We start from the raw sequence: 23,680 nt of genomic DNA, 5'->3' as shown, positions 1-23,680 counted from the left end.
GAATTATTATATTATAGCAAAGAGATAAAATTTCTTGATATAAAGTATTACTTACATATATCGCATTATATTTTCTCAGTACGCCAACTCCGATGATCTGCGACATAAAGAAAAGAATGAATTACTCGCTATGTATTTTCACTTTGGACAGATGGAATCTATACTATTTGATCGTACGAATATCGAGATGAAATTAAACATAGTATAGATATGAGCAAAAAACGCACAGTTTTTTTCTATCATTTCACACAGTAAAAAAAAATAGTTGCTCGACAAACGACAACAATTTTGAAACTTTATCATATAAATTTTTATTCAACGACAATTTTGCGTAAAAGCGTAACTTACAAACATTCACATTTCATAATGCCTTAAGAGTATAAGAAGCAGACTGATAAACATGTACCTTTCATGTTGAATAAATAATGAATCAAAATGCCTGTATTGTGTCAACGTAACATCATCGGTAATTTAGGTTTAGAAACAGTTCGACAGGCAAATATCTTTTGCGAATAAAAAATTACGAAGAAAATGTGTCATAAATTTTTACTCAACAACGATTTTACATAAGAGCGCAGCTATTTGCATTTTAGTCGTAATGCTTCAAGAGTACGGAGGCAGACTGTAATCATGCACATGAGCATGTTTTATCTGTTGAATAAAAAATAAGTTTGATACGTTTTGTCGATATACCGGACGAATCATCGGTTATTGACAGTAGTTAGAGTCATTATCTCGACAATGGCAAGTGAACGATGGAAGGACGATATCGCATACGCGATGGTCCCTTACAAATTGGTTACATGGCCTATCGGTGTATGGCCGCTTCAAGTTTATGACATTTATTCGCTATTGCGTTGTACCTTAGCCATTTGTAGTGCGGTAAGTATGTTTGAAACTGGAAGATCATTGATACATTTGCGACCGTTTGAAAACTTGAATACTTGATGAATATTTTTTACGTTGATATTTCAATTCTTGGGAGAAAGTTTCGATGTAATGATAGATATATCAAGATTTTATATATTCTATTCTTGATAATATATATGATGAAACGCTTTTGCCAACTGTAAAAACACTTTAAATGAATAGTAAATCGGCACGATTATAAGTGATATTATATTGATGAAGACTCTGGTTAAAAACGAAACGTAATTTAGGTCTAGGATCTCTGGATCCAATATCATTTCCGATTGGCTCTTTTACAGCTTTAACATTCGACCGACTATCTTCCAATAATTATTATCACTTATATAATATATTTTTTAGATATTAATATCAGATATCCGACAAATATCCGGTGTTTGATCAGATAATTAGGATATTAGATATGCGTATCCAGTTAGACGTTACCTGATATTCGATTTCCGTATCCTTATTATAATTACATGTGAAACAAATAAATTTAGTAATTCGTTACAAAATGTCACATGAATTCTAATTAATATTAAATTTTGTTATATTTTTTGAGTGTGCTATATTTTATCGCAGAAAAATTCTGTGCTTACACAAATTTTGTTACAAATTATTTTAATAATATGTATTTTTTAATAATATTATTTTAATAACATGTTTGTGCTCTTTTTTAATATTTAAGGATTATATATAATTCAATATACTAATAATAAATTTTCAAATATAAGTCAGTCTAAGAAAAAAACACTTTTTTCATATCGTACTTGTACTTTATAGAATAAAAGAGAGAGAGAGAGAGAGAGAGAGAGAGAGAAAGAAATTAAAAGAAATTTAGCGAAAGTAGAAGAGAATAGAAACATAAAAGTGAGAATAGCATTCGCATTTAAAAAGAAATATTTATTAGTAATAATTCTCTAAGTTAGGAATGGGATATATTTTTTTGTACACAAAATATGACTCATGTATGAGAAAATATACAAATCATCAGATATCAACGTATCAACAGAGCCTAGTTGTGATCTTGCCTTCCATGGAGCTATACATGGGCTGTACTGATGTAGAAAAGAATATAATCTGTCTGACGATAATCTGTTGCGGAATACTCGGTGCGCTGAAAACAACATGGTTCCGCATTTATGCAAATAGTTTAATTGACAATTATGACTCTGCTCTGAATGATTATCTGACGATTGACAACACAAAAGAGCGCGACATTATGCGAAAACATGCTTTTATAGGAAGACTTCTTTGCTGTCCCATGTTGGGCTTTTCTTACCTTAGTTGTCTAGTGTATGGGATGACTCCTGTTTTAACTTACAACCAAGGTAATCGGATTAACATAAGCAACGAGGATATGATACTAGAGCATGCAATACCATCAAGATGCGCTCTGGAATATTTAAATTTTCCAAGAAGCATGTTTAAAATTTCTTGTCTTGTCGAAACTGTTATAATGATACTAGCAGCTACTGCTAATCTTGGTAATATTTATCTAATTTTTTAAGTATTTTATGTTTTGTCCAGTTAAATACAAGAAATTTCTTATTAAAAAGTTTTATTTTTTTATACACATATAAAGATTTTTATTATTAATTTTATTATGCACTTTTCATTTATTATAAGCAAAAATGCAAAGGTGCGGAAATTGGAGTGATAGCAAATTCTTTTATTGAGATGCATTAAAACTACTTTGTTCTCTTGATCAGACATATTAGATAGCAAAATTTATTTTTCTGACGTCACATTTTTTACGACGTAAACGAAAATAATTATAATTACACGTGTCTTCACGTGTCACTTTACTATTTGGTTCAAAAACTTAATTATTTTCAAAAACTTTCGCGCCTTATGCAGTGTATATTATGTATAAAATTTATTATTAATATATATATATATATATATATATATATATATATTTTCTCTTTTTTTGTCTCTTCTCTTTAATATATATATATTAGAGAGAGAAGACAGTGAAAGAGAAAATATAATAGAGAAGAGAGAGAAGTAATATTACTTGCTATATTATCTTTTAATTACATACAGACTTATAAAGATCAGTTACAGTTTACAGAAATCAGTGTATATCTTACAAATTTTTGAATGCTGAAAATTAATTCCAAATTATTTTATCACGTCAGAATTTTGTGTGATAAATAAAATTTCAAAAAATCTTCATTTTGTTTATTTTTTACGGTCCATAAATTGTTCAAGAACTATGCTCAGTTTTTTTTTTTAAATTGAACCTCTTGATAAATAGCATTGAGACATGGCTAAAAATGTAGAAAATTAAAAAGAATTAAGAAATTCCATGGTCACAATCTTGTAAAATGAATTTCTTAAGTATTATATCTCTCGAAAATTCATTATTATGACCACTAATGCTGATATTAATTTCTCTGAGGCCAGAATATATGATTCATTACTGTTTATTTGAAGGCTAAACTGAACAAAATTTTTTATACGATACTGAAATCAGTAAAGACAATTTTTATTGATTTTTAGATATTGAAAACAAATCCGTCTTCTAAACCTTCTTAGTCTTTTACGCCATTTTCTTTAGCAACCGTTAGCTAAAACTAAAAAAATTGTAATTTTTATCATTTTTTAAAACTAAATAACTTGGTAAGTTAATTTAAAGAACGAATTTATTTTCAGCATCTAAAAATTCAGAATTATACTGATTACATTTAACTTTCTTAGAATTTCAATTATTCATCAAAAACCTGACATGACAGACTAATTTGAAAAATAAATTTACTTTTAGCATTCAAAAATCTATAAAAAATTAGTTTAATTGTTCTCGTAACGTTTAGAAGATCAAATTTTGTAGGTCTGTGTAATTTAATTGTAATAGTAAGGATAAGTATATCATCGCAATAAGTCAGTTCTGTGCATTAATGTATTTTCCAAAGGTAACGACGCATTATTTATCAACATTACATTACATGTTTGCGGTCAAGTGAACATTCTGAGGATCAATTTTATCAACTTTGATCTTACAAGTCCGCAAATTTGTGATCGTTTCAACGTGCTGATTAAAAGACATCGTTACCTGATAATGTTGGCCAGAGAACTTGCCGATCTGATTAGTTTCGTATTACTGATAGAACTATTCCTTATCAGCATATTATTATGTGTAATGGGTGAATATTATGTCATATTATAATGATTGTTTTGCAAAATATATAAATTATGTATTAATAAAAAAATATTTACACTCAGCAGGCAAATATTCTTTTCAGGATTTCAGCTTGTTTTTGCATTGAAAATAAATAACACCGTTATGGTTGGAAAAAGTTTAATGGTACTGAGTATTTTCTTGTCACAATTAACGCTATATAGTTTTATCGGAAATTATCTGAAATCTGAAATGGAAGAAATAGGGCTATCTATTTATCAAAGTGCCTGGTATAATTTTCCTAGAAAAATGGCAAGAAACGTAATCTTTATTCTTATGCAAACAAAATCTCCAGTCACGTTACAGGCTGGAAATTTCATCGTGGTCAATCTGTCAACTTATGTGAGCATTTTAAGAACTTCCTTTTCGTATTTATCTGTACTTCGTGTAATGATGGGAATGTGAAAGATAAAATACGAATGAAAGGAATCTATGCTGTAAATATTTTATATGTTCGAAGCATATCTTTTCCAAATAGAAATACAGAAGTATTTAGTAAAATATAACGTTAATAAACTTATATTATGTAATAATCTCTTGTATTAAATCAATTTTTCCTATGCAATATTAAAAATATACATACATTTGAAATTACTACTAATTGCCACTAATTACTATTAATTACTACTAATACATTATTATATTTAGACAATTTTGATATGTATGTAGAATTACTTACCAATCATCTAATAATTAATTTGGACGGCCTGTAGAATAAAAGAAAACAAATTTGATGACTTTTTTCACTTTTGTACAGATTAATTTATATTATTTAGGCGGAAGAAAATTGAAAGAAAGTAAAATACATATAATCGACGCATACACATAGCAAGTGAAACACGCACAGTTTTGTCTATCATTTTGCTTAATAAAAAAGAACAATTTCTTGATGAAAGACGACTTATCGAGCATCGTCGTTTGTATTCTTATTCAGCAACGTACACTATTTTGTGTAAAAGCATTATTCTTATTGAGATATTATTGAGATTTGATATGTAAATAAAGAAAGATTAAAATTTGAAAGTACCAAACAAGTTTATGTAAAATTTTCAGGAATATTTGAAATGATATTTATGTATTCAATTTTAACTGTTTAATGGATAAATAGATGAAAAATAATGATGTTTAAAATTAAATGTTTAAATCTAAAGAACTTGATGTTTCTTGGCGTATTGATATTTTTGCAAGCTTTTACTACATCATATTTGAATATTGATCAATATAGTTATTTCTTAGCACAGCATCCTATTATATATAATGAATGAATATGCACTTATTATAATAGATTTATAAAACATATAATGTTTTACGTCACACAAAGGAAAAACAAAATATTCATATATCAAACATTTATTGAACATATATAAATCTTTTCTTTATTGTTTCAGTTTTTATCGTACCATTAAAAATGAACAATATCATCATAATAAAAAAGTTCTGTGATATTATGTATATTCTTAACGCAACTAATAGTGTCGTCAAAGATTAACTGAATTAAAAACAATTTAATTGTTTACTTATTAGAGCGTTTAGTATGACCTTTCTACAGAATTGACAAAAAATTTATATTTCTTTATTATACGGGCACCATATTTCGTCAAGCTGCAAGCTACATATTATTAACCAAACGAAATAAAATGTAATACAGTGTGCATGTATAGGTAAGCATAACGCACAAAATTCTTTCTAATTTTTCGTTGAATACAAAAATATAGCTACACGATGGACAAGTAACTCAGAAAATGTATTATACACATTTTCATTCAACGACACAAAATTATGTAAAAGCGCAGTTATTTGCATATAATATTGAAAAGTATAGAAGCAGACTGATAAGCACGCATGCAAGCAAATTTTGTGTTGAATAAAAAATGAGTTGTTATACCTGCGATTGTCGGATATAGCGAGTAGATCATCGGTTATCGACATCAGTTACAGTCATTATCTCGACAATGGCAAGTGAAGGGTGGAAAGATGATATCGCATACGCGATGACTCCTTATAAATTGGTTACATGGCCTATCGGCGTATGGCCTCTTCAAGTTTACAACATTTATTCACTATTGCGTTGGATCTTAGGCATTTGTAGTGCGGTAAGCATATTTGAAACTCGAAGATCATTAACACATTTGCGATCGTCCGAAAACGATGAAGAATATTTTCTACATGATATTGCAACCCTTCGGAGAAAGTTTCGACGCAATGGTGGAAATATCAAGATTTTATATATTCTATTCTTGATAAATAACTTTTACCAGTTGTTAAAACCCTTAAAAATGAATAGTAAATCAGCAGGATTGTAAGTTGTTAAAAAATTCTAACAATAAGAAAGATTTTTTTTTAACTTTTATGATATTACTATCTGCCAATCTGTCTGGCCGAAATTTTATATTGAAAGTTTGCACCATTGATGTGGGATTTGAGAGCCAGAGTCCTTAGAAATAAATAAACTAATCATTTTTTATTAAGTCAGTTCTCTACGAGTTCTGTACGATCTTTCCAAAGGTTTCTTTTTAAAAATACTTGACTTGTGCCTCCTGCTTATGCTAACTTAATCACTCATCGAGTATAAAGAGATTTAAGTTATCGTTTGCTCCAAAAAAGATGTAAAAAATTTGTAAAATATTTTTCTATTCCATTTTATGGATTTTATTACAGTTTCCCCCATGTTCCCAGTTGACCCCATCTTCCAATAAATATTATCACTTATTAATACCGGATATTCGACAAATATCCAGTATCTGATCTTATAATTAGAATATTAGATATCCGTATATCCAGTATCACGATATTACTTCCAGTTTCCGGCATATCCTTAATTGTATGTGAAGCAAATAAAATTATTAATCAATTACAAAATGTCAAATAAATTCTAATTAATATCAATTTTTGCGGTATTTTTTTCTTGTGTGTCATATTTTGGCGCAAAAAAATTTTCTACTTACAAGTTTTGTTACAAATATATTACTTTAATAATATGCATCTTTTTTCTAATAAAAATTATATATAATTCAAAAATATAACAATAGTAAATATACAAACACGATTATATGTATAATACTATAAATCTATATATCTATAAATCAGTATAACAGAAAAACATTTTTTTTAATATCATATTTTGTAGAATGAAAGAGAGAGAGAAAGAGAGAGAGAGAGAGAGAGAGAGAGAGAAAAGTTTAAAAAAATTGAGCGAAGTGGGAGAGAAAAAAAACATAAGAGTAACAAAGTAGCGCCCTCATTTAAATAGAAATATTTTTTAGTAATAATAATAATAAATAATTTATTAAGTTAGAAATAAGATATATTTTTTGAGCATAAAACATTATGAAAAAATATACAAATTATCAGAATATCAACGTATCAACAGTGCCTAGTTGTGATCTTGGCTTCCATGGAGCTATATATGGGTTGTACTGATGTAGAGAAGAATATAAATTGTCTGATGGTAATCTGCTGCGGATTGCTCGGTGGACTGAAAACAATATGGTTCCGCATTTATGCAAATAATTTGATTAATAACTACGATTCTGCTCTGAACGATTATCTGACGATTGACAACACAAAGGAGCGCAACATTATGCGAAAACATGCTTTTATGGGAAGACTTCTTTGCTGTCCTATGTTGGTTTTTAGTTATCTCAATTGTCTAGCGTATGGGATAACTCCTATTTTGACTTTCAACCAAAATAATCGGATTAACATAAGCAACGAGGATACAATATTAGAATATGCAATACCATCAAGATGCGCTCTGGAATATCTACATTTTCCAAAAAGCATGTTTAAAATTTCTTGTGTCGTCGAAACTGCTGTAATGATGCTGGTATCTACTACTAATCTTGGTAATATTTATCTAAATTTTTATATTTTATGTCGTGTCTAGTCAAATACAAGAAATTGTTATTGAAAAGTATATTCTTTTATACATATATAAAGATTTTTATTACTTTTATTATTATTATGCACTTTTTATTTATTATAAGCATTATAAGCAACAGTGTAAAGGCGTGGAAATTGGGATGATTTTATAGCAAATTGTTCTACTGAGATGGCCCAAAATGCATTAAAACCACTCAGTTCTCCTCACATATTAAATAACAGAATTTATTTTTCTTACGTAACATTTCCTACGACGTAAATATGAAAATAAACACGTCTCGACATATCTCTCTACTGTTTTATTTTAAAAAATTTAATATTTTCGAAAACTTTCACGTCTTGTGCAGTGTATTTTATGTTATATATATATATATATATATATATATATATATATATATATATATATGTGTGTGTGTGTGTGTGTGTGTGTGTGTGTGTGTGTGTGTTTGTAAAATATAAAAGAGAAAAGAAAGAGAAAGAGAGAGAGAGAGATAGTAATAGTAATAGAAAAAAGAGAAGAGAGCAATATTGCTTGTCATATTATGTAAAACATTTATTTTATTACATAATTTTTATCTTTTTAAACATTATTTTTATTTTAATTACATAAATAATATCACAGACCTACTTAAAAATGAGTTACATAAACTATTGTAAATATATCTTATAGATTATTGAATGCCAAAAATTAACCTGTTTTCTAAATTACTTTATCACCTCAGGATTTCGAGTGATAAATAGTTAAGACTCTAAAAAATTGTAATTTTAATTATTTTTTATTATTCATAAATTGTGAGAGAACTATACCCAGTTTCTTATAAATTGAATGCTCGGTGAACAACATTGAGACATGATTAGGATTATAGGGCATAAAAAAAAATTCATGGGCCGAAGTTCCTTGTATAATAAATCCCCTGAGTACTAATAGACATGTCCAAAATTCGCTTTTATGACCATGTAGTACTAATTTTGACCAATTTTTCTGCATTCAGATTTCAATTAGACAATTAAAACTTTTTGTTTCGTACTTGGTTATATATATAATAAATATTCCCCATCGATTAAATATATAATTCATTACTGTTGATTCGGAATTTAAACTGGATATAGTTCTTTACACGATACTGAAATCAGTGTAGATAATTTGTATAGATATTTGGATGTTGAAAACCAATTCATCTTCTAAATTAGTTCATCGTATTAGGTTCCTTAATAATTATTAACTAAAGTTTAAAAAAAAATTTTGATTATTTTTATCAGCTAGCAGATTCAGCTAATAATTAGTACAAATCCTGACGTGATAGGCTAATTTGGATAGCGGATTGGTTTCCAGCATCCGAAAATCCATAAGAATTATCTACACTGATTAAATACAACTTTTTTAGAACTTCAGCCATTTATCGAAAACCTCATAGAGTAATTTGAAAAAACACACATATGTTCAAAATTCAAAAATCTATAAAAAAAATTGGTTTATTTGTTCTCGTAACTTTTAGAAAATCAAATTTTGTAGGTCTGTGTAATTTAATTGCAATAGTAATGATAAGTATATCAACGCAATAAGTCAGTTCCGTGCAATAATGTATTTTCTAAAGGTAACGACGCATTGTTTTTCAACATTACATTACATATTTGTGGTCAAGTAAACATTCTGAGGATCAATTTTATCAACTTTGACATAACAAGTCCGCGAATTTGTGATCGTTTTAATGCGCTAATTCAAAGACATCGTTACCTGATTATGCTGGCCAAAGAACTTGCGGATCTGATCAGTTTTGTATTACTGATAAAACTATTCATGATCAGCGTGTTATTATGTATAATGGGTAAATATTATTTCAATGAAAATTGTTCAGTTACAAATTGAAATTATATATTTAAAAAAAAAGATTTACATTTAAAAGATAAATATTCTTTTCAGGATTTCAGCTTATTTTTGCATTAAAAATAAATGACACCGTTATGGTAGGAAAGAGTTTTGTGGTACTGAGTATTTTTCTGTTACAATTGACGATGTATAGCTTTATCGGAAATTATCTGAAATCTGAAATGGAAGACATTGGACTCTCTATTTATCAAAGTGCTTGGTATAATTTTCCTAGAAAAATGGCAAGAAACGTAATTTTTATTCTTATGCAGACAAAATCGCCTGTCACGTTGCAGGCTGGAAATTTTATCGTGGTCAATCTGTCAACTTATGTGAGCATTTTAAGAACCTCTTTTTCGTATTTGTCTGTACTTCGTGTAATGATGGGAGTGTGAAAGATAAAATGCGAATGAAAGAAATCTATGTATGCTGTAAATAATTAATGCGTTCGAAGCAAGATATAATGCTTTCCAAATAGAAATATATACAGAAGTGTTTATTAAAATGTCACATTAATAAACGTTACCTACAGTAGTCTCTTTGTGCCAAATCAATGCCCAATTTTTCCTGTGCAATCAAGAGACACGGTAGTGTTTTAGCTAAGTCCCGCGTAAGCAAGAAAAGACACACCGTTTTTTTACGAGAGTCGGTAATTTAAGATATATCGAGATTATCATATTTGAAATAACAAATTAAGTTCTAACTAGGCTTAATCGATAGCTTGACTCTGAATTATATAAAAAAAGTGTCTTTATTTTTGCTCTACGTGTATCGTGAACGTCAATATTATAATGCAAAGTCAAAATGTGAAATTTTTTCATTAAGATATGTACGTCGGCGTCGTCATCGTCGTCGTTCTTTCTTTAATGTAAATAACCTATCTCCAAAATCGTGTTATTTTAATTTACAAAATAGTCACTTTACTGTCCACAAATTTTAATTTTTGTGTAAAATATATTCTACAAAAATTAATAATATAAAAGAAATTGTGCTAAGTAAAAATAAAAGTTTATTAAAACATTTTAACCAAGAAAGTTAAATAAAATATTTGTTTCAATTTTCTACATTATATTCTACAAAAATAACAAAATTTGTGATAATTAAAAATATAAACTTAAAAGTATTTTAACTAAAAAATTTAATAAAAAAACATTTATTCGCTATTGCGTTGTGCCTTAGGCACTTTTTGTGCAGTGTGTATCTATAGGAAGTGAACTCGAAGATCATTGACAGATCATTAAACATCCTTTTTTGAAATATAGAAAAAAGTTTAAACCAGATACAGTTGAAAAAGAAGTTTTTTCACGCCCTCTACCCGCGTTGGCTCTTCATTGCTTTTTTTGCGTTTAATTTACATTATTTATTAATATGTAGAGCTTCAAATTGTTAATTTATTGTAGTTGAATTCTATATATGCTGTAAATATTTAGTTAGAAAAAAATATAATGCTCCAAATAGAAATACATACAGAAGTGTTTATTAAAATGTCATCTTAATAAACTTTATTACTACAATAGTCTCTTTTACGTAAAATCAATTTTTCCTGTGCAATATCAATAATATATAACTATACTAGAAATTACTACTAATGCATTATTATATTTAGATATTTTCTGACATGTATCCAGAATTACTTACCTAATCCTCAATCAATTAATTTTGATGGTCTGTAGAATAAAAGACACAAGTTATTTCATGATTTTTTTTATGCAGATTGAATTCATATTATTTAGCTGGAAGAAAATCGAAATGAAATAAAATCATATAATCAGCTCGTATACATAGCAAATAGGACACGCAAGTTCTGTCCATTTTACACAATAAAAAAAGAACAATTTTTTTTATAAAAGACGACTTATTGTTAGAGATCATAGTCGTGTATTCTTATTACACAATTTTGTGTGTAAATGCATAATTCTCTATTTTTTGTAGTAATATGTTAAAAATAAAAGAGCAAGATGTTAAATGGACATACGCCTCAGGCTGCATAAAAATGACTTCAAATATCTTCTTTCTATCAAGCATATCTATATATCATCACACATTATCTGCGTACATTTCTCTTTCATGACATAAAAATAATATTTTTTATGTTTATTTATTTTATATACATAATTTAAAAATACATTACGATATATGCATGTTAACTTATGCATTTTATGTGCACACACAGAGCACATGCAATAGAAATGTAATAGTAATCATGTATGGTCTTAAGAGAAGATTACCCTAGCGGTTCTGAGATTTGACTAATAAACATTAAAATTTGAAAATACCAAAGAGTTTATGCAAAATTTTTATAGATATTTATATTTATGTATTCAATTTTTAGTTTAATAAGTAAATAATGTTGATTAAAATTAGATGTTTAAATCTAAAGACTCTGATATCTCTTGGCGTAGTACTTTTTGCAAGTTTTCGTTACGTGATGTTTCGATATTGATTGATAATTATTTTGCTTAACAACTGTTATATATATTATTGAGTTAATATTTTATACGCTTATAATAGATGTATAAAATATATAACGCTTTATGGCACACAAAGAAAAAGAAGAAATATTCATATATCAAACATTTATTAAACATATATAAATCTTTTCTTTATTGTTTCAGTTTTTATCATTAAAAATGAACAATATCATCATAATAAAAAAATTTTGTGATATTATGTATATTCCTAACGCAACTAATAGTGTCGTCAAAGATTAACTAAATTAAAAAGAATTAAATTGTTTACTAATTAGAGCGTTTAGTATGACCTTTCTACAGAATTGCCAAAAAATGTATACTTCTTTATTATATAGGCACCATCTTTCGTCAAGCTGCAAGCTACAAATTGTTAACCAAACGAAATAAAATATAATACAGTGTGCATACATAGGTAAGCATAACGCACAAAATTCTTACTTATTTTTTGTTGAATAAAAAAATATAGTCGCGCGATGGACAAGTAACAACTCAGAAAATGTATTACTTAAATTTTCATTCAACGACACAAAGTTATGTAAAAGCGCAGTTATTTGCATATAATACTGAAAAGTATAGAAGCAGACTGATAAGCATGCATACAAGCAAATTTCGTGTTGAATAAAAAATGAGTTGGTATACCTACGATTGTTGGATATAGCGAGTAGATCATCGGTTATCGACATCAGTTAGAGTCATTATCTCGACAATGGCAAGTGAACGGTGGAAGGATGATATCGCATATGCGATGACCCCTTATAAATTGTTTACATGGCCTATCGGCGTATGGCCACTTCAAGTTTACAACATTTATTTACTATTACGTTGTGTCTTAGCTATTGGTAGTGCAGTAAGTATTTCTGAAACTCGCAGATCATTGACACATTTATGATCGTCGGAAGATAAAGAATATTTTTTATGTTGATATTGCAACGTTTCGGAGAAAGTTTCGGCGTAATGATGGAAGTATCAAGATTTTACATATTCAATTCGTGATAACGTATATGATAAAACGCTTTTACCAGCTGTAAAAACACTTTAAATGAATAGTAAATCAGCACGATTGTAAGGCGTAGGAAAATTCTAACAATGAAAAAGAATTCTTTTTCATTGTTAGAATTTTTCTACGCCTTACAATCGTGCTGATTTACTATTCATTTAAAGCAGTTGATGTAGAATTCGAGATCCAAGATCTTTAGAAATAAATAAACTAATCATAACTAAACATTTTTTATTAAGTCAACTCTCTATGTACCTTTCCAACAGATTATTTACGAAAACAAGACTTATGCTTCGTGCTATTATGGTAACCTAATCACTCATCGAGTAAAGAAATTTTAGTTATTATTTATCATTTGCAAAACTTGTAAGTGATTGTCAATTGTAAAATATTTTTCTATTCTGTTTTATGAAATTTATTTATAGAGTTTCATTAAAAATGAAAATAAAATTTTATTGATAAACTCTCTGATGAAGAACAAAACGTAATTTTGTTTAGATTCTTCTCGATCCAATATTATTTTCGAGAAATTGACTATTCCGCAGAAACATTTGATAATATTTTTTTTTAATAATTATATTATCATTTATGTAACATATTTTTTAGATAATTAGAGTACTAGATATCCAAGCACAAATCCAGTTTCACGTTATTACTTTCCGGCACATTTTTAATTGTGTGTAAAACAAACAAAATTATTAATCCATTACAGAATGTCATATAAATTCTAACTAATATTAAATTTTGTTGTATTTTTGTGTGTGGGTGTCACATTATGACGCAGAAAATTCTCTACTTACATGTTTCATTACAAATATATTATTTTACAATATATTTGTGTTCTTTTTTAATATTTAAAAATTATATATAATTAAATATATAAATATACAAATATGATTATATGTATAACATTTTGCATCTATAATCAGCCTAAGAAAGAGAAACAGTTTTTTTATATCATACATTAAAGAAAAATAGAGAAAGAATAAGAGAGAGACAGAGAGAGGGAGTGAGAAAGAGAGAGAGAGAGAGAGAGAGAGAGAGAGAGAGAGAGAGAGAGAGAAAGAGAGAGAATTTGAAAGAAATTGAGCGAAAATGGGAGAGAAAAGAAATAGAGTGATAAAGTATTAGCATTTTCATTTAAATAAAAATGTTTGCTAATAATAATAATTAATAATGCATTAAATTAAAAATAAGATATATATTTGAGCACATCATGAGAAAATATACAAATCATCAAAGTATCAACGTATCAACAGTGCCTAGTTGTGATCTTGCCTTCCATGGAGCTGTACATGGGCTGTACTAATGTAGAGAAGAATATAAATTGTCTGATGATGATCTGCTGCGGATTACTCGGTGGACTGAAAACAATATGGTTCCGCATTTATGCAAATAGTTTAATTGACAATTATGACTCTGCTATAAACGATTATATGAAGATTGAGAACACAAAAGAGCGCGACATTATGCGAAAACATGCTTTTATAGGAAGACATGTTTGCTGTCCCTTGTTGGGCTTTTCTTACTTTTGTTGTCTAGTGTATGGGATGACTTCTGTTTTAACTTACAATCAAGGTAATCGGATTAATATGAGCAACGAGGATGCGATATTTGAGTATGCAATACCATCAAGATGCGCTCTGGAATATCTAAATTTTCCAAGAAGCATGTTTAAAATTTCTTGTCTCGTCGAAACTATTGTAATAATGCTGGTGTCTACTACTAATCTTGGTAATATTTATCTAAATTTTTATGGATATTTTATGTCGTGTTCAGTTAAATATAAGAAATTTATTATTGAAATATCCTTTTATACATATATAAAGATTTGAATTAGTTTTATTTGTATTATGCATTTTTTATTTATTATAAGCAACAGTGCAAAGTGGAAATTAGAATCATTTTTCAGCAAATTGTTTTATTGAAATGGCTCAAAATGTATTAAAACTACTCAGCTCTCTAGAAATATTAGATAACAGAATTTACTTTTTTTACTTACATTTTTTACGACGTAAATGAAAATGAACATGTCTGGATATATCTCTCCATTGTTTCTTTTGAAAAAATTTAATATTTTCGAAAACTTTCACTTAACTTTCTTATGCAGTGTATTTTATGTATACAGGGTGTCCGATAGCTCGCGCAACACCCTTTAAGGGAAGATAGAAAGTGTTATTCTGAACAGAAAAGTCCTGTATCATTTTGCGATTTGCGCAATAATTATTAAACTGTTAATTAAAAACGCTCAACAAACGATATTTATATATATATATATATATATATACAAAGTGTCCGGTAATAATCGCTCCATCTCTCTAGGACTAATAGAGCAGGTCAAACTGAACATAAAAGTCCTCTACCATTTTGCGATTTGCGCAATAATTATTAAAATATTAATTAAAAAGGCTCAACGTATGAGCGCACGCCCTATATAGTACTCATCATATGCTGAGCGTTTTTAATTAATATTTTAATAGTTATTGCGCAAATCGCAAAATGGTAGAGGATTTTTATGTTCAGTTTGACCTGCTCTATTAGTCCTAGAGAGATGGGGATTATTATCGGACACTTTGTATATATATATATATATATATATATATATATATATATATATATATATAATATCGTTTACTGAGTGTTTTTAATTAATAGTTTAATAATTATTGCGCATATCGCAAAATGTTACAGGACTTTTGTGTCTCTATCTTCCCTTAAAGGGTGTTGCGCGAGCTATCAGACACCCTGTATATGTTATATATACAGGGCGTCCGTTATTAATAATTAATAGTTTAATAATTATTGTATAAATCACAAAATAATCGTCGTAAAGGACTTTTCTATTTGGTTTGACCTGCTCTATTTGCCCATGAAAGGTCTGGCGATTCTTATCGGACACCCTGTATATATACGTGTAAAATATAAAAGAAAGAGGAGAGAGAGAGAGAGAGAGAGAAACAGAGAGAAAGTAATAGTAATAATAAGAAAATATTGCTTGTCATATTGTATAAAACATTTATTTTAATTAGTATAAATAATATCACAGACCTATCTAAAGGTGAGTTACATAAACCACTGCAAATATATCTTATAGATTTTTGAATGCCAAAAATTAACCTGTCTTCTAAATTACTTTATTACCTCAGGAAATTTCGAGTGATAAACAGTTAAGACTCTAAAAAATTGTAATTTTAATTATTTTTAACCATCAATAAATTGTGAAAGAATTATACCCAGTTTTTTATGATTTGGATGCGCGATGAACAACATTAAGACATGATTAGGAATGTAGAGCAAAAAAAGATCCAAAGTTCCTTATAAAATAAATCCCCTGAGTACTAATAGATATGTCCAAAATTCGCTTTTATGACTATGTAGTACTAATCTTGACCGATTTTTCTGCATTCAGATTTCAATTAGACAATTAAAACCTTTTGTTTCGTACTTGGTTATATATATAATAAATATTCCCCATCGATTAAATATATAATTCATTACTGTTGATTCGGAATTTAAACTGGATATAGTTCTTTACACGATACTGAAATCAGTGTAGATAATTTGTATAGATATTTGGATGTTGAAAACCAATTCATCTTCTAAATTAGTTCATCGTATTAGGTTCCTTAATAATTATTAACTAAAGTTTAAAAAAAAAATTTTGATTATTTTTATCAGCTAGCAGATTCAGCTAATAATTAGTACAAATCCTGACGTGATAGGCTAATTTGGATAGCGGATTGGCATCCGAAAATCCATAAGAATTATCTACACTGATTAAATACAACTTTTTTAGAACTTCAGCCATTTATCGAAAACCTCATAGAGTAATTTGAAAAACACACATATGTTCAAAATTCAAAAATCTATAAAAAAAATTGGTTTATTTGTTCTCGTAACTTTTAGAAGATCAAATTTTGTAGGTCTGTGTAATTTAATTGCAATAGTAATGATAAGTATATCAACGCAATAAGTCAGTTCCGTGCAATAATGTATTTTCTAAAGGTAACGACGCATTGTTTTTCAACATTACATTACATATTTGTGGTCAAGTAAACATTCTGAGGATCAATTTTATCAACTTTGACATAACAAGTCCGCGAATTTGTGATCGTTTTAATGCGCTAATTCAAAGACATCGTTACCTGATTATGCTGGCCAAAGAACTTGCGGATCTGATCAGTTTTGTATTACTGATAAAACTATTCATTATCAGCGTGTTATTATGTATAATGGGTAAATATTATATCAATTAAAATTGTTTAGTCACATATGTAAACTATATTCTTATAAAAAAAGATTTACACCTAAGTGATAAATATTCTTTTCAGGATTTCAGCTTATTCTTGCGTTAAAAATAAATGACACCGTTATGGCAGGAAAGAGTTTTGTGGTACTGAGTAGTTTTGTGTTACAATTAACGCTGTATAGTTTTATCGGAAATTATCTGAAATCTGAAATGGAAGATATAGGGCTCTCTATTTATCAAAGTACTTGGTATAATTTTCCTAGAAAAATGGCAAGAAACGTAATCTTTATTCTTATGCAGACAAAATTTCCAGTCACATTACAGGCTGGAAATTTCATTGTGGTCAATCTTTCAACTTTTGTGAGCATTTTAAGAACCTCTTTTTCGTATTTGTCTGTACTTCGTGTAATGATGGGAGTGTGAAAGATAAAATACGAATGAAAGAAATCTATGTATACTGTAAATATACTTGATACTTGCTGTAAATATTTTGTTCGAAAAAGATATAATGCTCCAAATATAAATGCATACAGAACATGTTTATTAAAATGTCACCTCAATAAATCTATTACTTACAATAGTCTCTTTCGCGTAAAATCAATTTTTCCTGTGCAATATCAATAATATATAATACTAATAATATATACTAGATAATAATATATACTACTAAAATAATATATACTAGAAATTACTACTAATGCATTATTATATTTAGATATTTTCTGACATGTATCCAGAATTACTTACCTAATCCTCAATCAATTAATTTTGATGGTCTGTAGAATAAAAGACACAAGTTATTTCATGATTTTTTTTATACAGATTGAATTCATATTATTTAGCTGGAAGAAAATCGAAATGAAATAAAATACATATAATCAGCTCGTATACATAGCAAATAGGACACGCAAGTTCTGTCCATTTTACACAATAAAAAAAGAACAATTTTTTTTATAAAAGACGACTTATTGTTAGAGATCATAGTCGTGTATTCTTATAACACAATTTTGTGTGTAAATGCATAATTCTTTATTTTTTGTAGTAATATGTTAAAAATAAAAGAGCAAGATGTTAAATGGACATACGCCTCAGGCTGCATAAAAATGACTTCAAATATCTTCTTTCTATCAAGCATATCTATATATCATCACACATTATCTGCGTACATTTCTCTTTCATGACATAAAAATAATATTTTTTATGTTTATTTATTTTATATACATAATTTAAAAATACATTACGATATATGCATGTTAACTTATGCATTTTATGTGCACACACAGAGCACATGCAATAGAAATGTAATAGTAATCATGTATGGTCTTAAGAGAAGATTACCCTAGCGGTTCTGAGATTTGACTAATAAACATTAAAATTTGAAAATACCAAAGAGTTTATGCAAAATTTTTATAGATATTTATATTTATGTATTCAATTTTTAGTTTAATAAGTAAATAATGTTGATTAAAATTAGATGTTTAAATCTAAAGACTCTGATATCTCTTGGCGTAGTACTTTTTGCAAGTTTTCGTTACGTGATGTTTCGATATTGATTGATAATTATTTTGCTTAACAACTGTTATATATATTATTGAGTTAATATTTTATACGCTTATAATAGATATATAAAATATATAACGCTTTATAGCACACAAAGAAAAAGAAGAAATATTCATATGTCAAACATTTATTAAACATATATAAATCTTTTCTTTATTGTTTCAGTTTTTATCATTAAAAATGAACAATATCATCATAATAAAAAAATTTTGTGATATTATGTATATTCTTAACGTAACTAATAGTGTCGTCAAAGATTAACTAAATTAAAAAGAATTAAATTGTTTACTAATTAGAGCGTTTAGTATGACCTTTCTACAGAATTGCCAAAAAATGTATACTTCTTTATTATATAGGCACCATCTTTCGTCAAGCTGCAAGCTACATATTGTTAACCAAACGAAATAAAATATAATACAGTGTGCATACATAGGTAAGCATAACGCACAAAATTTCTACTAATTTTTTGTTGAATAAAAAAATATAGTTGTACGATGGACAAGTAACAACTCAGAAAATGTATTACTTAAATTTTCATTCAACAACACAAAATTATGTAAAAGCGCAGTTATTTGCATATAATACTCAAAAATATAGACAGACTGATAAGCATACATACAAGCAAATTTCGTGTTGAATAAAAAATGAGTCGGTATACCTACGATTGTTGGATAGCGAGTAGATCACCGGTTATCAACATCAGTTAGAGTCATTATCTCGACAATGGCAAGTGAACGGTGGAAGGATGATATCGCATATGCGATGACCCCTTATAAATTGGTTACATGGCCTATCGGCGTATGGCCACTTCAAGTTTACAACATTTATTCACTATTACGTTGTACCTTAGCCATTTGTAGTGCAGTAAGTATTTCTGAAACTCGAAGATCATTGACACATTTGTGATCGTCCGAAGACGATAAAGAATATTTTCTATGTTGATATTGCAACGTTTCGGAGAAAGTTTCGGCGTAATGATAGAAGTATCAAGATTTTACATATTCAATTCGTGATAACGTATATGATAAAACGCTTTTACCAGCTGTAAAAACACTTTAAATGAATAGTAAATCAGCACGATTGTAAGGCGTAGAAAAATTCTAACAATGAAAAAGAATTCTTTTTGAACTTTTATGATATTAGTATCTGGCACTATATTCGGTTAAAATTGTATATTGAAAGTTTGCACCGTTGATGTAGAATTCGAGATCCAGGATCTTTAGAAATAAATAAACTAATCATAACTAAACATTTTTTATTAAGTCAGCTCTCTGTGTGCGATCTTCCCAACAGATTATTTTTAAAAACAAGACTTATGCTTTGTGCCATAATAATCTAATCACTCATCGAGTAAAGAGATTATAGTTATTATTTACCATTTGCAAAACTTGTAAGAGATTTTTAATTGAAATTTATTTATAGAGTTTCATTAAAAATGAAAATAAAATTTTATTGATAAGCTCTCTGACGGAGAACAAAAGATAATTCTGTTTAGATTCTTCTCGATCCAATATTATTTTCAAGAGATTGACTATTCCGCAGAAACATTTGATACTATTTTTTTTAATAATTATATTATCATTTATGTAACATATTTTTTAGATAATTAGAGTGTTAGATATCCAGACCGAAATCCAGTTTCACGTTATTATTTTCCGGCACATCTTTAATTGGATGTAAAACAAACAAAATTGTTAATCCGTTACAAAATGTCACATAAATTCTAACTAATATTAAATTTTGTTGTATTTTTGTGTGTGGGTGTCACATTATGACGCAGAAAATTCTTTTCTTACATGTTTCATTACAAATATATTATTTTAACAATATATTTGTGTTTTTTTCTATAATATTTAAAAATTATATATAATTAAATATATAAATATACAAATAGTAAATATACAAATATGATTATATGTATAACACTTTGCGTTTATAATAAAGAAAGAAAAACAGTTTTTTTATATCATACATTATAGAATAACAGAGAATGAAAAAGAGAGAGAGAGGAGAGAGAGGGAAAGAGAGAGAAATTGAAAGAAATTGAGCAAAAATAAGAGAGAAAAGAAATATAAGAGTGATAAAGTATTAGCATTCTCATTTAAATAAAAATATTTGTTAATATTAATAATAATAATAATAATTTATAATGTATTAAATTAAAAATGAGATATATTTTTGAGCACAAAACATCATGAAAAAATATACAAATCATCAAAGTATCAACGTATCAACAGTGCCTAGTTGTGATCTTGCCTTCCATGGAGCTGTACATGGGCTGTACTGATGTAGAGAAGAATATAAACTGTATGATGATAATCTGCTGCGGTTTGCTCGGTGCGCTAAAAACAACATGGTTCCGCATTTATGCAAATAGTTTAATTGACAATTATGACTCTGCTCTAAACGATTATATGACGATTGAGAACACAAAAGAGCGCGACATTATGCGAAAACATGCTTTTATAGGAAGACTTCTTTGCTGTCCCTTGTTGACTTTTACTTATCTTAATTGTCTAGCATATGGGCTAACTCCTCTCTTGACTTTCAATCAAGGTAATCAGATTAATATAAGCAGCGAGGATACGATATTAGAGCATGCAATACCATCAAGATGCGCTCTAGAATATCTAAATTTTCCAAGAAGCATGTTTAAAATTTCTTGTGTCATCGAAACTGTTGTAATGATACTGTCGTCTACTACTAATCTTGGTAATATTTATCTAATTTTTTATAGATATTTTGTGTCTTGTCCAGTTAAATACAAAAAATTTGTTACTAAAAGCATATTCTATATATATATTATATATATTATATATATATATATATATATTATATACATTATATATATATATATATATATGAATATATATATATATTCATATATATATATATATAATGATTTTTTTTATAAGTTTTATTATTATTACGCACTTCTCATTCATTATAAGTAACAATGCTAAGGCGTGAAAACTAAAGTGATTTTATTGCGAACTGTTTTATTGAGATAGCTCAAGATGATCACACATATAAGATAACAAAATTTATTTTTCTTACGTAACATTTGTAGGTAATAAAAATAAACATGACGTTTTTCTCTACTGTTTCTTTAAAAAAACTTAATATATTCGAAAACTTTCGCGCCTTAGCAATGTTTTAATGTTATATATATATATATATATATATATATATATATATATGTAGATATATGTGTGTATGTGTGTGTGTGTGTGTGTGTGTGTGTGTGTGTGTGTGTGTGTGTGTGTGTGTGTGTGTAATGCATAAAAGAGTGAAAAAAGAGAAAGATAAAGAAAGAAAGAGAGAGAGAGAGAAATAAAGCGGGAGAGTAATGGTAATAGAGAGGAGAAAAGAGTAATATTACTTATTATATTATAAAACATTTCTTAATTATATAAATAATATCACAGACCTACAAAGATAAATTACATAAACCATTGTAAATATATCTTGTAAATTTTTAAATCGCGAAATATAATCAAATTACTTTATCACGTCAGAATTGCGAGTAATGAATAGTTGAGACTCCAAAAAATCATAATTTTGATTATTTTTTATGACATAAATTGTTAGAGAACTAACAATAAGTAACTTTTACATCAAATTTGTAGGTCTGTGTAATTTAATTATTTAATTAGTATTAATTTTAATTAGTAATAATAAAAATATAAACTCATTAAGTCAGTGCAATAATGCATTTTCCAAAGGTAACGACGCATTGTTTATCAATATTACATTGCATGTTTGCGGCCAAGTAAACATTTTGAGGGTCAATTTTATCAACTTTGATATTACAAGTCCTCAAATCTGTGATCGTTTCAATGCGCTAATTCAAAGACATCGTTATCTGATAATGCTGGCCAGAGAACTTGCCAATCTGATCAGTTTTGTGTTGCTGATAGAACTCTTCATTATCAGCATATTATTATGTATAATGGGTGAATATTATGTTATATTTGTGATTGTTTTGCAAAATATGTAAATTATATATTTATAAAAAAAGATTTACATTCAAAAAATCAATATTTTTTTTCAGGATTTCAGCTTATTTTTGCATTAAAAATAAATGACACCGTTATGGTAGGAAAGAGTTTAATGGTACTGAGTCTTTTTCTCTTACAATTAACGCTGTATAGCTTTATCGGAAATTATCTAAAATCTGAAATGGAAGAGATAGGACTCTCTATTTATCAAAGTGCTTGGTACAGTTTTCCTAGAAAATTGGCAAGAAACGTAATTTTTATTCTTATGCAGTCAAAATCTCCAGTCACGTTGCAGGCTGGAAATTTCATCGTAGTCAATCTGTCAACTTATGTGAACATTTTAAGAACGTCTTTTTCGTATTTGTCTGTGCTTCGTGTAATGATGGGAATGTGAAAATAAAGTGCGAATGAAAGAAATCTGTGTTTGCTGTAAATAATTGATGCGTTTGAAGCAAGATATAATGCTTTCCAAATAGAAATATATACAAAAGTGTTTATTAAAATGTCACGTTAATAAACTTATTACCTATAGTAGTCTCTTTGTGTCAAAACAATGGCCA

General features: G+C 27.8%; 3 protein-coding genes across 5 annotated transcripts; all 3 read left to right on the top strand.

The window, feature by feature from the left end:
• Nucleotides 1-622: 622 nt before the first annotated feature.
• Nucleotides 623-10,553, top strand: LOC140672081 (uncharacterized). The gene is made up of 8 exons (XM_072903919.1): nt 623-882; nt 1,922-2,396; nt 3,828-4,058; nt 4,158-4,435; nt 5,998-6,186; nt 7,464-7,938; nt 9,571-9,801; nt 9,897-10,553. The coding sequence occupies exons 1-8, from the start codon at nt 742-744 to the stop codon at nt 10,235-10,237; spliced, it is 2,361 nt and encodes a 786-aa protein (XP_072760020.1). The 5' UTR covers nt 623-741; the 3' UTR covers nt 10,238-10,553.
• A 2,466-nt stretch (nt 10,554-13,019) lies between these two features.
• On the top strand, nt 13,020-17,982 carry LOC140672031 (uncharacterized). The gene is made up of 3 exons (XM_072903824.1): nt 13,020-13,160; nt 14,570-15,044; nt 17,642-17,982. Exons 1-3 carry the CDS (start codon nt 13,020-13,022, stop codon nt 17,980-17,982), a joined length of 957 nt encoding a protein of 318 aa, XP_072759925.1.
• Nucleotides 17,983-19,827: 1,845 nt separating this feature from the next.
• LOC140672079 (odorant receptor 49b-like) lies at nt 19,828-23,544 on the top strand. Of its 3 annotated transcripts, XM_072903917.1 has the most exons (5): nt 19,828-19,983; nt 21,357-21,456; nt 21,640-21,831; nt 22,845-23,075; nt 23,174-23,544. In XM_072903917.1, the coding sequence occupies exons 1-5, from the start codon at nt 19,843-19,845 to the stop codon at nt 23,512-23,514; spliced, it is 1,005 nt and encodes a 334-aa protein (XP_072760018.1). In that variant the 5' UTR covers nt 19,828-19,842; the 3' UTR covers nt 23,515-23,544. The 3 variants fall into 3 exon arrangements, with proteins under 3 accessions (XP_072760018.1, XP_072760016.1, XP_072760017.1); XM_072903915.1 differs by having other exon boundaries at nt 21,357-21,831; XM_072903916.1 differs by having other exon boundaries at nt 19,918-19,983; nt 21,290-21,831.
• Nucleotides 23,545-23,680: the final 136 nt, after the last annotated feature.

This window comes from Anoplolepis gracilipes, chromosome 12, assembly GCF_047496725.1.
Source record: "Anoplolepis gracilipes chromosome 12, ASM4749672v1, whole genome shotgun sequence".
NCBI lineage: Eukaryota > Metazoa > Arthropoda > Insecta > Hymenoptera > Formicidae > Anoplolepis > Anoplolepis gracilipes.
Note: the sequence above shows the minus strand (reverse complement) of the source record. Positions and strands in the feature narration are given on the sequence as shown.

Coding starts and splice junctions, on each gene's coding strand:
- LOC140672081 (XM_072903919.1), top strand. CDS start 742: ATGGCAAGTGAACGATGGAAGGACGATATCGCATACGCGATGGTCCCT. Junction 883..1,921: donor CCTTAGCCATTTGTAGTGCG/GTAAGTATGTTT, acceptor ACGTATCAACAG/AGCCTAGTTGTGATCTTGCC. Junction 4,436..5,997: donor TGGTCAATCTGTCAACTTAT/GTGAGCATTTTA, acceptor TGTCGGATATAG/CGAGTAGATCATCGGTTATC.
- LOC140672031 (XM_072903824.1), top strand. CDS start 13,020: ATGGCAAGTGAACGGTGGAAGGATGATATCGCATATGCGATGACCCCT. Junction 13,161..14,569: donor TCTTAGCTATTGGTAGTGCA/GTAAGTATTTCT, acceptor ACGTATCAACAG/TGCCTAGTTGTGATCTTGCC. Junction 15,045..17,641: donor GGTGTCTACTACTAATCTTG/GTAATATTTATC, acceptor TATTCTTTTCAG/GATTTCAGCTTATTCTTGCG.
- LOC140672079 (XM_072903915.1), top strand. CDS start 19,843: ATGGCAAGTGAACGGTGGAAGGATGATATCGCATATGCGATGACCCCT. Junction 21,832..22,844: donor GTCGTCTACTACTAATCTTG/GTAATATTTATC, acceptor CATTTTCCAAAG/GTAACGACGCATTGTTTATC. Junction 23,076..23,173: donor CATATTATTATGTATAATGG/GTGAATATTATG, acceptor ATTTTTTTTCAG/GATTTCAGCTTATTTTTGCA.